The sequence below is a fragment of the Panthera pardus genome, unplaced genomic scaffold (assembly GCF_024362965.1).
Source record: "Panthera pardus isolate Hobbes unplaced genomic scaffold, ASM2436296v1 HiC_scaffold_24, whole genome shotgun sequence".
NCBI classification, from domain to species: domain Eukaryota; kingdom Metazoa; phylum Chordata; class Mammalia; order Carnivora; family Felidae; genus Panthera; species Panthera pardus.
In genome coordinates, this window is record NW_026526810.1 from 129189821 (window position 1) to 129205766 (window position 15946).

Genomic DNA, 15946 nt, shown 5'->3' on the forward strand with positions numbered 1-15946 from the left:
GAACCGCGTGTTGTGGGGTGGCTACAGCCGGGTGTTGGGCTCACCCTCTCCAGCCCCCTCAAAGGAGGACAGAGTGATGTTGCTCCTAACGATGGAGCTCAGTAAGTAGCTGGAACGACTGAGCAAGTGAATGGACGGATGAATGCAAGGACCCGTGGGTGTTTCTGTTTCTCTTCCAGCCCCAAGCAAGCCTGAGCTCGGAGGGGAGGGGAGCGCAGAGGTGTGCCTTGTTTTCTGAGCCCAGTTCTGTCATTTACTTGCTTTGGGCAAGTTGCATCCCTTTCTGCAAGAGGAGGTGTTTGGCTGGATGAGCTAGCTTTAAAGCTCTTTCGTGACAGCGGAGGGTCCGCTGTACTGTCTTAAACACAAACCTCCCCTTTGTCACCCAAAGCCCCGGAGTAGAGGGTTACAAGAATGCCTGACCCTGGAGACGCCACTGCGATTAAGAAGTGGTGGCGCGCCCTCTGGTGGTCGAACGGCAAACTGCGGGAACCGGGCCCCGCGAAGCCCTCGCTTCCGGGCAGAGGGTGATTTTTTGCAAGACTTCTTGGGGGAGCTCCCCACCCGATGCCAGCCCCATGACTCTGATTCAGGAAACTTGAGGGAAAGCCTGTGGTTCTTCGCTTTTAACAAGCACCCGCTCATGGAGGACCCGAACCCATATTTTGAGCGATGTTGGTCTTGGGCAAAAAGCAGCGAATCGGTCAGTTTCCCAGCGGCCTATGTGGGCAGCTGTCTCCATCCAGCCTGTGACCTTGAGTGTGGCTTCAGGAAGTAGCAGGGCCAGGTTCGCACACAATCTCACCCTCAGAGGCTCTCACTCCCAGCATCCCCTGGTTAAAGAAAGCCCTGTTCCTTTGGAGGGGAAAGTCGGGGGTGTTGTGGGCTGAGATTAAACCATCCCGTTTCTAATAGGGGCCAGAGTGGAGGCTGCGGGGGGCCCCTGGGTGGCTCAGTCGGTTAAGCATCCGACTTTTGATATCAGTTCGGGTCATGATCTCAGGGTCATGAGATGGAGCCCCGCGTTGGGCTCTGCATTGAACACGGAACCTGCTTGTGGTTCTCTCTCTTCCAATCTCTGTGCCCCTCCCCTGTTCACATACACACACACTCTCTCTCTCTAAAATAAATAAATAAATATTAATTTACATTAAAAAAAAAAAAAGAAAGAAAGTGGAGGCTACGGTCTTGGGCTTTGGAACCAGATATCCCCGGGTTCAAACCCCAGCTCTCCCATGTACTAGCTGTGTGACCTTAAGCGAGATACTTAATCCCTCCTGGCCTCCACTCGATCTCCCAGTTGATGGGAGAAAGCACACTTCGTGGGATCCCTAGGAAGAGGGATGCTCTTCCCAGGGATGCTCCCTGGGCTGAGCATTGAACGTTAGAGGGAAGGCGACAGACGCAGAGGGAAAAATCAGTAAAATCCTGTCCCGGTTTCCAAAGAGCCCAGAGTCTCTTTGGGGGACATGAGATGCTGTGGTTTCAACGACTACTGCTCTACATCTGGGGTGGTTTGTTACCCTACAATACGCGACCCCCATGCATGTGGACCCACATATCTCAAAGCCAGGCACAAGGTGGTGGGTCAGAGGGGGACAGGGAAATAGATGCGGTGAGTCCGCAGGAAGTCTGAGCAGCCCGCCTGCACCTTCCACGTTTTCCAGACAGGCAGCAGGTGTCCATCCACCGGGGCTTCCGACCTCGGCTCAGATCATGATCTTGTGGTCCGTGAGTTCGAGCCCCGCGTCGGGCTCTGTGCTGACAGCTCAGAGCCTGGAGCCTGCTTCGGATTCTGTGTCTCCCTCTCTCTCTGCCCCTCCCCCTCTCACACTCTGTCTCTGTCTCAAAAATAAACATTAAAATTTTTTAATTTATATAAAAAAAGACTGATTTAGCCATATTTGCACATTTAGGGATAAATGAATCACTCACACTTACGTTGCACTTACTATTGCCAAAACTTACTCTAAACACTTTGCAGACGTGAATTTACTGACTTCTCATGACAACCCCGAGATCTGGAACGATTATTGCCCTCAGCTTACAGATGAGAAGCAAAGGAAGTAACTTAGCGGGCGGTGGGGCCGGGATTGAGCCCCCCACAGTCCCTGCTTTTGTCACCACTGCAAGAAGCAGGCAGGGAAGAAGGAAGCTCCGTTGAGCCGGACCGGTGTGCAGCACATCGATGATGTGGGTCCCCTCACGTCTGCCTTTCCACTCAGCGATGGCTCCTCCTTTGACAGGCAAGGAAAGCGAGCTCCAGAGAGGTAGAGCGACTTACCCAGGGTTAACCAGCTCAGCGGCAACAGCCGCCTGTCTGACTTCAGAGCCGGGGGCAGGGGCAGGTCCAGGAACCAAAGGGCAGTCTCCACGCGCTCCCAGCGGGGTCAGGCCACCTGTCCCTCCAGCTGTAATCTACCGCTTGGGGCTCTAACTCAGTGCAGAAACCAGGCTAAGGAAGCAAGACCCAAACTGTTGACTCTGGAAAGGGAATAATTTATTTTCACCCTCATGAACCGACAACCATCTTTCCTCCCTTCATTTGACTCAGCGAGCCTCGATGGAGCACCTACTGTGCACACGTGTTCTAGCACGTGCGTCTCAGTGAAGAGCAAAACTGGACTGGCTATTCTAGAAGCAAGGCAGGTTTGTCCAAACAGAGGAAGAACACGGGCTTCAGTCTAACTCTGGAATGTGAGCTAGCAACTTCTCTGGGCTTTCATTTCCTGATCTGCAAAATGGGATAAGGATAGTCCCTCAGGGGGGCACGTGCACGTGTGTGGTGAGAGAGGAGGAAGCAAGTGAACTCTTATCGGCATGGCAAGTTCCTCTGTTGCCCTGGTGTTGACGCGCTTCTGTCGTGTGAACTTGGACATGCCCCTGAACCTCAGGGCAGCTGGGTCCAAGCCTGTGCGTGAACCCACTCTACCGCTCTGTGGTCTGCCCAGATCAGGACTCCCAGCCCCATCTTGTTACTCAATGGTGTATATTCCACTCAAGTTAAAGCCCCCGAGGACCTGGACACATTCAGAAAAGCTTCCTGGGGGAAGCCTGAATGTCAAGGGCACCCCATTCAGAATATCAGTGGCCATATTGCTTCCTTCCCCAGTGGGCTTGAGAAACAGCCACACGTCCTTTACACATTCAATTGCCCCAAAATGGTCCAAGGGTGTTGAGGCTCACTGCTTGCTGGAAATAAAGCAGCTTCGAGATCCCTAATGAGAAAGAAAAATGTGCAATTGGAGTCCTGGCCCAAGGAGGGGTTTGCTCCCACCCCATGCCACCCTTGCCCCTGGGCCGCACTCTCCTTAAAGGTCAACATGTGGCATCTCGGAGGGTTCCATCACAGAACCCTGTAGCTTTAAAGCTGGGAGGTTCCTCAGCAATCGCATAGTCCAAGATTGTATACGGGGGGGCTGGGGCAGGACTCAGGTCCCCGGATTGATTTTCATGGCTGCAGAGATCTAACTCTCTCCAGTCTCACATCACATCACCCTGAAAGCAGCCTTATCAAGTTCGTGAAGGCACTGGGGTCTGCTGCCCCTGGTCTGGCCGACTTCTTCATTTTGCAGGAGGTGGGGTGGGGGGGGGGAGAATGGGGGAGCATGACAAACCCAGAGAAGGGAATAGATGTGCTTAAGGTCACATGGCCAGTGAGGGGCCCTGTGAAGACCACATCCACTAAGGGGACCCCGGGGCCTTAGCATGTGCCAAGCAAACCTTGGTGCATGATGCAAACAGCAAGGGCTAAATTCTGTTGGAGCTACCCCCGCCCCCCTCCCCAGAGGGAAGGGGGTTCTCTTGGGAGGGGATGGGCCAACTTTCAGTGAAGATTCCCTGTGTTGAGACTCCACACTGCACCCACGGACCTGTTCATTAATAATTACCTAATCGGGAAGGTGGTAGGTGGTGCCGGGGGTGCCGAGGGATTTTGCCAATGCTCCTGGGCTTGATAGACCCAGGCTATGTTCCTGGGCTTCCTCTGGCTCTCAGACAGCCGCCCGGGGGGCCACACCAGGACCGACCGTGAGTAACTCGCTGAGGGCTGCATCTGAGACTCAGAAGGGAGGGTGACCAACCATTCTAGTTTGCCCAGGACTGGGGGCTCTGGGACATAAGGCTTCCGGTGCTGAGACACAGAGAGGTCTAGAAGTGACACACCCTGGGGCTGGAATGACCCCCACACCTCACTACATGACCCTCCTCATTATACCGGTGGGGAAACTGGGGCTGAGGGCCAGAAACAGCCTCCCGCGAGGCCGCACGGGTCTCCTGGCTCCCGACGCAGGTGCTTCTGGAGAGTTCCTGCCAGAGGGAAATTCTGGGTAACTCACTGCAAAGCCAGAGAAGCGTCTGAAGGTTAGGATAGGAGAAGGTGTTAGAGCTTGGTAGGAGGCCATGCTATGGGGATGGGTGTTAGGTAGATGAGTGAAGCGACCCACTGTATGTTTTAAGCGACCACCGCAACTCCTGGGTGGAAATCAGGGTAGAAAGACCAGTTGGAAAGCCACAACGGTCTAGGTCAGGGCTCCGCGAATGAGGCCCTGTGGGTCAAATCTGGCTCCCTGCCTGTTTTTGTATTGCCCCTGAGCTAGGAATGCAAGGTATAATATCAAGATACAATATAAATATAAATATAAAATCTGCCAATGGTTGAAAAAAAATCAAAAGGAGGACGATATTTTGTGACACATGTAAAATATATGAAATTCACATTTCACCGTCCATGAATAAAGCTCTACCGGAACCCAGCCCCACACTAGGCTGCCTTGTGGGTGTGCGGGTGGCTGCTTTCCAGCCGGCACAGCCAAGTTGGGGAGCTGCAACATGGCCCGCAGTCTGGCCCCTGGTCTGAGTGCGCGATGCTGGAGGTCTGAGTGAGGATCGCAGCAGTGGGGAGACTAGGAGGTGGAGGGAAGAGCCTACCGGATATGCGGAAAGATTGAGTGGTTGGGGGGTGCGGTCTTGGAAGGCCAGACCCAGGTTAGGGTTGGCAACTGGATTTGGGGCTGAGAACCAGGTAATAACGGTGAGGCTACCCGACACGGCCAAGCAGATTTAGTGGAGAAAATCGAGCACCCTTGTTTGGGTAGGTTAAGTTGATTAGGAGAAGAGACCAATCCTTTTCCCAGAACTTCGGGCCATTCAGGTTTTTTTGTTTTGTTTTGGTTTGGTTTTTGGTTTTTGTTTGTTTATTTTTGTTTGGTTTTTTTGCGGTTTGTTTGTTTGTTTTGTTTTGTTTTGTTTTTGTGTGTTTTTTTGTTTGTTTTGTTTTGTTTTGTTTTTTGGGTTTTTTTTTGAGGGACAGAGAGAGAGAGAGAGAGAGCTGGGGAGGGAGCATAATTTTAAACAGGCTCCACGCTCAGTGCAGAGCCCGACTCGAGACTCGATCTCACACCCACGAGATCCTGACCTGAGCCCATATCAACAGTCGGACGCATAACCGACTGAGCCATCCAGGCACCCCAGGCGAATCAGTTTTTTGAACATCAGTGATCTTATCTGTCTGGAGTGAAGATAAGAATGCCAGTTCTCCTGACCTCTACCTGGGTAAGAGGGTCAGACAAAATGGCATTAAAGTGATTTTGCAAACCGTAAAGCACACCATGGATGTTTGTGGAGTTGAGGCTAACGCTTTGGCGATTCGCATCCTCGGTGCAGTGGGTCACTGGACTGAGGAAATTAGCTCAAATGGCAAAAGGAGCCCCAGGCTGAGTCTGGAGCCTCGTGCTCTAGCTCAGATATTTACCAGTTAGGTAAATGACCTCATTCAGTCATTTGGCGAGTCCTGGCGATAAGAACGGAGGCCAGTGCTTTGCAGAGCTCACCGGGACAGGAAGTGCCAGGAGGCGGTGGGCACAAGGAACGTGCTTGGTTAACCCACAGAATATCATCTTCACCACATACTGGGAAGGGGCTGGGTGTTTGCTAGCTGCCATAGGCCCATCTGCCGGACTTGACCCCGTCACTTGTCACCTGGGGGCCCTGCCCTTCCCCGACTTCTCAGTAGGGCTGGGGCTTCTGCTGGGGCATTGCCTGGGCACTCTCTTTCCTCCTATAGCCCTGACAGCACAGAAGATGCATCTTGCCAGCCACCTGCTCCTCCTTCTGGCTGGACTGTTGGTCGCATCTCACGGCCAGCTCCTCCCTGAACACGACAGCCAGGGTCACACGGGCAGCCCCCATCCGGAAGCTCCAAGCACAGGTGAGGGCTCCCCCAGCCTCAAGATTGCCCCGGGAAATACAGTCTTTGCTCTCCGCTTCTACCACCTGATGGCTTCCCAGAGCCCCGGGAGCAACATCTTCTTTTCCCCGCTGAGCATCTCCGCCTCCTACGCCATGCTGTCCCTGGGCGCCCGCTCACACAGCCAGACCCAGATCCTCGAGGGTCTGGGCTTCAACCTCACGGAGGTGTCTGAGTCGGACATCCACCAGGGCTTCCGGCACCTCCTGCACACCCTCCACCTCCCGGGAGACAGGCTGGAGATGCGCACGGGCAGCGCCCTGTTCCTGAGCCAGGAGCTGCCCATCCTTCCGGGATTTCTCAATGACAGTGTGGCCTTCTATGACTCCAAATTATTCCTCACCAACTTCCACGACTCTGTGGGTACCACCCAGCTGATCAATGACCATGTCAAGGAGGAAACTCAAGGGAAGATTGTGGATTTGGTCAGCGACCTGAGCACAGACATCGCGATGGTGCTGGTGAATTACATTTACTTCAAAGGTAAGAGTCAGTTCATCGGTGGGTCCTTTATCTCCCCTCTCCCCCTGATTTATGGATGGATTAAATGCTTAAAAAAAAAGAGAAAGTACATGGATGGGGTCAGATAGGGCCAAGCAACGCTTAGAAGATTCATGTGAGAGCATCAGATATTTAAGATCGTGTAGCTTAGAGGTTTCCGTACCCTCCTAACTTTAGATACGTTTCTTATTTATTTATTTTTTTTAGTAACGGTAATGTATGAAATGTATACGTTGAACTTCCGGATTCACGACGAAGGATTGCCACTTACCAACAGTGTAAACAGGGAAGGTGGTTGCTGAAGAATACCTCCTTCAAAGTTCTGGGTTTTTTTTTAATGTTTATTTAATTTTGAGAGACAGAGACAGAGAAGGAGTGGGGCAGAGGCAGAGAGAGAGGGAGACACAGAATCCGAAGCAGGCTCCAGGCTCCGAGCTGTCAGCACAGAGACCGACGTGGGGCTCGAACCCATGAACCGTGAGATCGTGACGTGAGCCGAAGTCAGACAGTTAACCGACTGAGCCACCCAGGCGCCCCCGAAGTTCTGTTTGGAGGATCAAATCATGGCACATATTTGTGTCCTCCTTAGAAGAGGGCCTAAAGAGATAGGCAAATTACAGTCCCCAGCCACATCTGATGGGCTACCTGTGTTTGTTAATAAAGTTTTATTGGGACACAGCCACGCCCACTCATTTATGCTTTGTCCCTGGGCTGTTTTCACACAGCCACAGAGATAAGCAGTTGCTACAGAGCCTAAAATGTTTGCTTTCTTTCTGACCCTTTGCAAAAGAAGTTTGGTGACCCCTGACCATTATATATACTCGATAAATAATTACAGCAATTATAATTAATCTAATGATTATACTCATTTTGAAGATCCTTAAAAACACATAAGGGTATAAAAGGAAATAGAAATTGCCCAGGGGCACCTGGGGGGCTCAGTCGTTTAAGCATCTGACTCTTGGTTTCCACTCAGGTCATGATCTCAGCGTTCGTGAGTTCGAGCCCCATGTGGGGCTCTGCGCTGACAGTGTGGAGCCCGCTTGGGATCCTCTCTCTCTCCTTCTGTCTCTGCCCTTTCCCTGCTCATTCCCCCCTGCCCTCTCTCTCAAAATAAATAAACTTAAAAAGAAAAAAGAAATTTCCCCTAATCCTACCTCACTGAGACAACCCAAAATGTTAACGTTTTCACTGAATTCATTCCAGTCGTCCACTCACACACATATGTTAACCGTTGAAATCACAGCGTGAGGACAGCTTCATGCTGTGTGTACCATCAGTGTCCCATCAGAGAAGCAAAGCCATCATAAGTGGTAAGGGAAAGGAGGTTGCTATAGGAGTTGGACCTTGCATAACTGTGGGGACATGAAAGTCTGGAGGAAGCAAGGGTGGGAGGGGCAGAGTGAAGTCCTGGGGGCAGGTGCAATTTTGGAGCTTATCGGGGATCTATACTATACTCCAGGTGCTTTCGGCCACCCCAGTGGGTCTGTGTAAGGGGGACTTGTGGAAGGCCCACGCTGGGCACCTGGTGGTGGCTTGGGGACACCATTGGTCAGGAGGGCTACTGTTGGACGATGAACCTGGAGGACGGCACGGACAAGCCGGGGCACACAAGCTCCGCTAGGTCTGCCCGTCATTCCATCTTCCCGCGAAGATCTTCAGAGTGTGGTGCCTGCCCCACGTCTACCTCCCCATCTCACGCTTGTGACCACCTTGAACCCAGACTCTACAGAGAACAAATTCTGGGAAACAGCCCCAGCCAGACTAACGACCCAGCCAGATTTGTTATCACTTGCATTTTACACAGGGAATGTGTCACCTACCATCGAAAACGTTTTTAGAAACCTTTTTAATTCTGCAATAGCCACAAACTTATAGGACGGTGCAAAAGTAGTACAGAGAGATCCCATGCACCTTCCACGCAGGTTATCCTACATCACATGTTATATAACTTGAAGTACGGTAACAAAACCAGGAAATTGACATTGGTGCAATCTATGGAACTAACTCAGATTTCACCAGGTTTTGCATGCGTTCGTATGTGTGTGTGTGTGTGTGTGTGTGTGTGTGTAGTTTTATGCTATTGAAGACTTTATTTAGATCTAACCTAATGCCTGCACAATAGTCTACTGACGCCATTCCCTTTGAAATATAATTTAAATGTATAATACACACCATCGACCCACCCAAAGCTCTGATCACAGATAATGAAGGGTTTGGGTGCTCTCATCTGAAAGAAACCTAGCTCAGGCTGGTTGGCATGAGAAAGAGGGGTTCTCCAGAAACAGAAGGGAGATAGAGACATCCTGCCCACGGACACATCTGCCCTACACTTTGGGGACACGAATGTAGCCCGGGCCTCGCTGTAGGTCACATGGTAAGAGAATGGAAAAATGGTGGCTTATCTTCAAAAGCGAAAAGCACCTAGAAGAAAACAAAAGATGCACAAGTACTCTGTAGCTAAGATTCTCTTGAGAGATGTTAAGGCAGACTTCAACTTTAAAAAACACTCATACATTGGGCTGCGTGGGTGGTTCAGTCCGTTAAACGTCCAACTTCGGCTCAGGTCATGGTCTCGCTGTCTGTGAGTTCGAGCCCCACGTCAGGCTCTGGGCTGACAGCTCAGAGCCTGGAACTTGCTTTGGATTCTGTGTCTCTTTCTCTCTCTTTCTCTCTCTCTCTCTCTGCCCCTCCCCTACTTGCTCTCTCTCTCTCAAAAATAAGTAAACATTAAAAAATAAAATAAATAAAAAACACCGATATATCGTAGTCATGGAAAGGAAGACAATACGGTAAAGATGTTGATACTCCCATGAATAAATCTAAATATTTAATGTAATCCCAATCAAAATCCTAACAGGTTTTCTTGGTTTTTTGGTTTTTTGGTTTTTTTGTTTTTTGTGGGTTTTTTTGGTGGCAGTTAACAAGCCGAGTCTAAAATGTATATGAGAAAAGCAAAAGGCCATGAATAGCTACGATGGGAAAACTTGGCTGCCAGAGAGCCCAACTCATCATAAATCTGTATTAATTTAGACTCGGTGGTACAAATAGACCAATTCCACAGAAGGGTGAGGCCAGAATAGAGCCCAGAAATGTCCCCGTGGATAGATACCTGGGCATTTGATATTTGTCAATGTTGGCATCCCCCCCTCACCACTGTGATAGAGCACTGGGGAAAGTGGGTTACAAAAAAATGGCACTGTGACAACTAGGTCCCCACAGGGGGAAACAGATGGGTTTAGGCCCCTCCCTTCTATCAATCATAAGTATTCCTTCCAGGTGGAGTAGGGTGCTTTTTGTAAAAGGAAAGACTAAAGCTTCTAGAATATAAGACCTATTCTCTCTCTATAATATATGTGGAGGTTATATGTATATAATATATATGGAGGGAAAGTTATCCTAAACAAGACACAGAAGACCTAATCACAAAGGAAAAGACTCATATGTTCACTTCATTAAAGAACTTCAATACCAAAGCGCCTGGATGGCTCAGTCAAGTATCTGATTTTTGGTTTTGGTTATGGTCATGATCTCACGGTTCTTGAGTTCTATCCCCATGTCGGGCTCTGCACTGACAGCACAGAGCCTGCTTGGGATTCTCTGTTTCCCTCTCTCTCTCTGCCCCAGGCTCTCTCTCTCTCTCTCTCCCTCCCTCTCTGTCTTTCTCTCAAAAACCAATAAATAAACTTAAAAAAAATTTTCAATCATCAAAACCCACCATCAAGAGAGTGAAAAGACAAGGCAGAGAGGGAGAGAAAGTATTTGCAACTCACACGATTGATACACAACTAATGTTCAGAAAGAACTCCTACAAATCACTAAGAAACAGTCCTCCACAAATACAGGAAAAAAAAAACATGATCTGGCACTGATGCAAAAAAAAAAAAAAAAATAGGACTTTTTTTATGTCAACAGGTCAGTAAACATACAAATGGTCAACAGGTCAGTAAACATGCAAAAGGTTGTTCAACTTCATTTTTAACCAAGAAAGTGCACTACAAAGCCGTAATGAGCTACCATTACATAAACATCAGATTGGCAAAAAAATTTAAGCGCCGCCATGTAAATTCAATGGCGAAGACAGGAAACAACCTAGCCGATACCCTTTGTATCTCATATTTTAGAGTCTAAATGAGCCCTGAGAGATCCGGGTCTCAGGCAGGTCAGGCTTTGAATGGTCTAAATGATACACCGTGATGAAACAGTAAGGTGGGGTCTCCGCGACTGTCGGAGAGGCATTTCCTGGCTGGACGGTTGGCTTGTTGGTCCACAGGTGCTTTGTACCTTCTTCCCTTCTTCCCTTCAGCTCTGTGGGAGAAACCATTCGTTCTCTCGTTGACCACTCCCCAAGACTTCTACGTTGATGAGAATACAGTAGTCAAGGTGCCTATGATGCTGCAGGACACAGAGGACCACTGGTATCTTCATGACAAATACTTGCCCTGCTCAGTCCTGCGGATGGATTACAAAGGAAACGCGATGGCCCTTTTCATCCTTCCTAACCGAGGGAAAATGAAGCAGGTGGAGGAAGCCTTGACTCCAGAGATACTAAAAAGGTGGATGAGCTTGCTTCAGAAGAGGTAATCTTCTGCACCACTGCCTTTCCAATGGACCCTTCTGATGGAAGCCAATGCCCAAAACGGGGGTGATTGCCAAATTACAAAGGAATTCTTATTTGCTTTAAGACTTTCCATGGGTTTCCTCAAATAATGAACTCTCCTCTTAGATCTGAGATAAGATTTTGCCCCTATCAGTGAAAAGAGAACCAGACTAAGAGTTAAGAGTCCTGGTTCTAGATGCAACCCTCATATAGCACAAGACCTGGGTGATGTGACCTTGGCTCTCTGAGGGTCTGCCCCTGTGCAGTGAATGCGTAGACCTCTGGTCAAGATGACTGGGACAGAGGGACTTAAGAAAACTCCATCTGCCCATCTAAGGAAGTAGCCAGGAAGCTTTATATCGCCCTGGGGCTACGAGTGGGAAAAGTTTCCATCCACGTATAAGAAAAAGGCCTCAACCCAAGGCCACATGTGGACGGAAAATTCGCACAGCTCATGGGATAGAGGAATTCTAGCCAAAGAAATCATCTGGTCCCAAATAAGTGAAAACCACAGGACCCCAACACAGGCAAAGGCAAAAATGCCACACAGGGAGATTTGCATCTCCCTGGGCACCTGGCATGCCCATGGAAAACAATCTCCGCTGAAGACGAGCTCCCAAGGGAGGAGGTCCTGCAGACAGCAGGCCCTGGAAGCAAAGGAGCCTGGCTGTAAGCCCCTGGGAGCACTGAGCAAATGGTGTGTGTGGCAGCAGAAGTCAGATGGAGTGGGGCCAGCTAGAGGGTGCAGGCAAGGCGAGCACGGTGCGCTGGGGTCCCTCGCTTGTTTCTGAGTCCAGAGTTTTAACCCCGTATCTCCTCCAGGTACTTTTACAGGAAGCTCGAGTTGCATTTCCCCAAGTTCTCCGTTTCTGGCTCCTATAATTTAGATCAGATTTTGCCCATGCTGGGCTTTGTGGACGTGTTCTCACAGCAGGCTGACTTGTCCGGCATCACCGAAGAGCGAAAGCTGCAGGTGTCCAAGGTAAGTAAGTCATCGGTGGCCACTGATGCCTGGAGACGCAGTGGGGAACATCTGCCCCTTGGCAGCTTCTAGGTGATGGGTGTTCCCTCTGCCACCAGAGGCTGAGAGTCATTCAACCATCCACAGGCACGGGTTTCCAGGAACCAACCCACCACGTGCTGGCATGGTGCTTGGCTCTGGGGATACGGTGCCCACCCAATCCTTGTCCTCAGGGAGCTCTCGCGGCCAAGTGGGCTCCATAGATCACGACAAGGGAGAGTGGCAAAGTGAAAGAAACAGAGAAAGGATAACAGACCAGGCTGGGACCAGATACCTGGGACCAGGACCTGGTCCCAGGTGTATCAGAGATTCCTTTGACGAGAGAAAGAGACCTAGGACTTCGGTGAGGAAGACAAAAGTGCATTATAAGGTAGAGCCTTGAGTTGCAGAGTTGAATTCCGGTTCCTTCCCTTACAGCAGTCAAGGGCTATCTAGGGTCTGGATTTATGTTCCTCATCTGTCAACCAGCCATAATGCATCAACCTTTTAGGGTGGTTATGAAGATTTAAAAAGTGCCCCCAGGGCACGTAGTAAGTGTTCAGTTGCTGATAGAAATAATTATTTCCATAAATAAGAGGGCATCCAACTCAACAACCCGCCCAGTGTAGACATTCTTGCCGTGATAGCCCCAACAAGTGGCTTGGCTAGCAGTGAACTGCGGTGCTGATCTTCAGCGATCTCTGGTTCTTCCAGGCTTCCCTGAGTCCTGGCTCATGTTCTCTTGGAGGTAAACACTTGTGATTTCCTTCCCAGAGTTTCCACAAAGCCATTCTGGAGGTGGACGAGGCTGGCACCCAGGCTGCAGCGGCCACTGGCAGCTTCACCACCTTTCTGTCTGCCCGTCGCAGTCGCGGAGTCCTCTGGTTCAACCGGCCCTTCCTTGTGGTGATCTTTTCCACCGATACCCAGAGCATCCTCTTTCTGGGCAAGGTTGTCAACCCCACGAAACCATAGCCTTCCCAGGGCTGGCTCCTCGGTTACAAGCCGGAGGACGTGGCCTGGGGGGCTTGGTGTGAGCAGCTCCGTGTTGGAGCAAAGGATTCAGAAGATCCTAAGAGTCCGGGGCAGAAGCTGTTGGCGAAGGAGAGCGACGTGTGGACCGGACACCTAGCTCCTCGGGATGGTGTGACCTCAGGCAGGTCGCCTGACTGCTTCAAGCACCACCCGGGAGAGTGGGAGACACCCCGCCAGGTGGTTGAAGGGATTAAACAAAACGATGGCTATGAGGAACCTGGTTTGGTGCCTTGCACGTAGTAGATACTCAATAAACACATCCTCGTTTTCCATCCCTTCAGGGTCTGCCCTGCATGGCCCTGGCATATCTGGTCCCAGACATGGGAGTGAGATGTTCCAAGTTCCAGTGTATGCAAGGGGGAAGCAATGTGGGCGGGGAAGCATCCGGGCAGGATGGTTGCCTGGTTTCAGAGCGGGGGCTCGGGAGGGCCTCGGCTGGGAGAGCACCAGTCGAGGCGGCTGCCACAGGGACCTAATGAGGAAAGCCCAGCAAGGCGGGTAGCCACCCGGGGGCAAAAGGCACTGCCCCCTCCTTTGTCTGTGGAGATGTGGCCAGTCCCCCAGGATCAACGGCCATGGTCATGGATGCACTGAAGAAGAAGACAGAGCGTGCGATTGGAGCCCGGGCACCTGTGTTGATATCTCCGTCTCCTACTGCTGTGCTCCAGGGCTTCCGCCAAATGCTTCCTTTCTTGGGTCTCAGTTTCCCCAGCTGGGTAATACGGGCTGACCCAGGTGGTCCAGCTCAGACATCCGTGGTGTGTGGGCTGAATTCTCTGAGCAGGGTCCATCCAGAGCCTTAGAGAATCAACCTCTCTCCCTCCCCCCAGGAGGAGGGGGGCCGACAGAACCTGGCTGTGTTGGTCCCAAACCTCAGTGATTTGGGGCAGATGCACTTCCCTAGGCAGGGCCCTGTGGATTTTCTTGTCGGCCAGTGCGTCGGAGGCAGGAGGGTGCCACTGGTGACTGAAGAGACAGGCTGAGGGCCACCTCCCGCACTGATGATTGATCAAGGGCCGCAACATTGCAGGGTTTGTATGATGTGGTCCCTGGCCCAAATAATGCTACAAGGACAGAATAGGCTCGTTGTGGGAAACCAGGAAACCAATATTCAGAGCAAGAGACAGACCGCCTCTTTATGGTGGAGGAAGCCGTTGCGAAAGGAAGCGAGAGAGGGTGGGAAGAGAAGACTTTGGGGTTCTCTCCCCCTCGCCTCTCAAATACAGCCCTGGGCTGGACAGGACAGCCCCAGGACAACCCTGATAAAAGAAAGATCCCAAATGAGGTGCCTGTCACACCAGCCCCGAGCTACGTGGACAGGGACCCGGAAATGCTGCAGGACCCCGGGCCTCCCACTGCCGGGAGGAATGTAGACCCTCCCGTCCATCCCTTGGGTTGATTGGCTGAAAGGCACGCATGTTACTGAAGATATTGGCCCATGTCCCCTTGCACCTGTCGGGAAGTTGAATTCTGTTTTTTAATAGTCAGGCAAGAAATGAAGCCCGGCCCAGCCTGACACTCCCAAGTCTGCCCCTATAGAAGCAGGTGGGTGGGCGGATTGAAGCCCCTCAGATGAGGGAAGCCCGAGGCCTGGGGTTACTGGGGCCGGTTCTCCCTGGGTGGTGTGCGAAGGGGGAGGCTCAGTGGGTTGAAGGGGAGGGAAGGGGAGCGGTCGCCCTCAGATCAGCCTTGAGAGGGACGCCGCCATATTCTGATGAAGCCCGCCCCTCCCCGACTCAGGAGCACTCAGTGGCTCCCTATTGCCTGCAAACTAAGGCTCAAAGTCCCCTACCCGCTCTTCTTCCTCCCTCTGCCTTTCCAGCCTCGGTCCCTCCTCCTGCACTCATGTGCCTAGTGACTTGAGCCAAGGAAACTTGCCGTTTCCCCAGGTTGTCCATAGCTTGCACCCTGGGCCTTTGCTCCTGCAGGCCCCCATGGCCCAGAGGTCCCCCTCCCTCGTCTCTGAGAATCTTCCGGAACCTCCTACAAACGCCTCACGCCCTCTGCAAGGCAGATGGCCATTCTCCCATCAAATGTGGTTGGCTGACTCATCTCTGCTCCCCTGGCCCCGATTAGACAGAACATCTTGGAGGCAGGGCCCTGTTCATTCTGAATTTCCTGCACTTACCCCAGAGCCTGGCCCCAGAGCTGATCGTATGGTCTGGCATGTGGCTGAGGCTCAAATGATATTTGGGGAATGAATGAATGAACGAATGAATGAATGAATGAAAGAAAAAGGCTGTGCCCTGAGCAAGGTCCCCGAGCTGTTTGCTCTGCATCACCACCCCCTGACACATCCCTGGAATTGATTGGGTAAATATTTATTATTCCAACTCCTCAGATTTCGAAATGCCCTTTTGGAACCTTAAACCGATACATAAAAAGACTCCATGCAGGACACCTGATCCCCCCTCCGCCCCCAGAGCGGTGCCTGGGCCTCCTTCTCGTCTCCTTTGCTGCTCTCCTATGGGGTCCCTGATTTGTGTGGCCCTCGTGACACCCCTTGGGAGATGCAACATGGGTTCTTTTGGTTATTCGCTCTGTCATTCAACAAATAGTCACG

The 15946-nt window shown here is 51.3% G+C and overlaps 1 protein-coding gene across 1 annotated transcript; it reads left to right on the plus strand.

Moving 5' to 3' along the window:
* The first annotated feature begins 3896 nt into the window (after window positions 1–3896).
* SERPINA4 (serpin family A member 4) lies at window positions 3897–13655 on the plus strand. The gene is made up of 5 exons (XM_019462178.2): window positions 3897–4029; window positions 6065–6730; window positions 11055–11328; window positions 12171–12330; window positions 13123–13655. Exons 1-5 carry the CDS (start codon window positions 3969–3971, stop codon window positions 13321–13323), a joined length of 1362 nt encoding a protein of 453 aa, XP_019317723.2. The 5' UTR covers window positions 3897–3968; the 3' UTR covers window positions 13324–13655.
* The last annotated feature ends 2291 nt before the right edge of the window (window positions 13656–15946 follow it).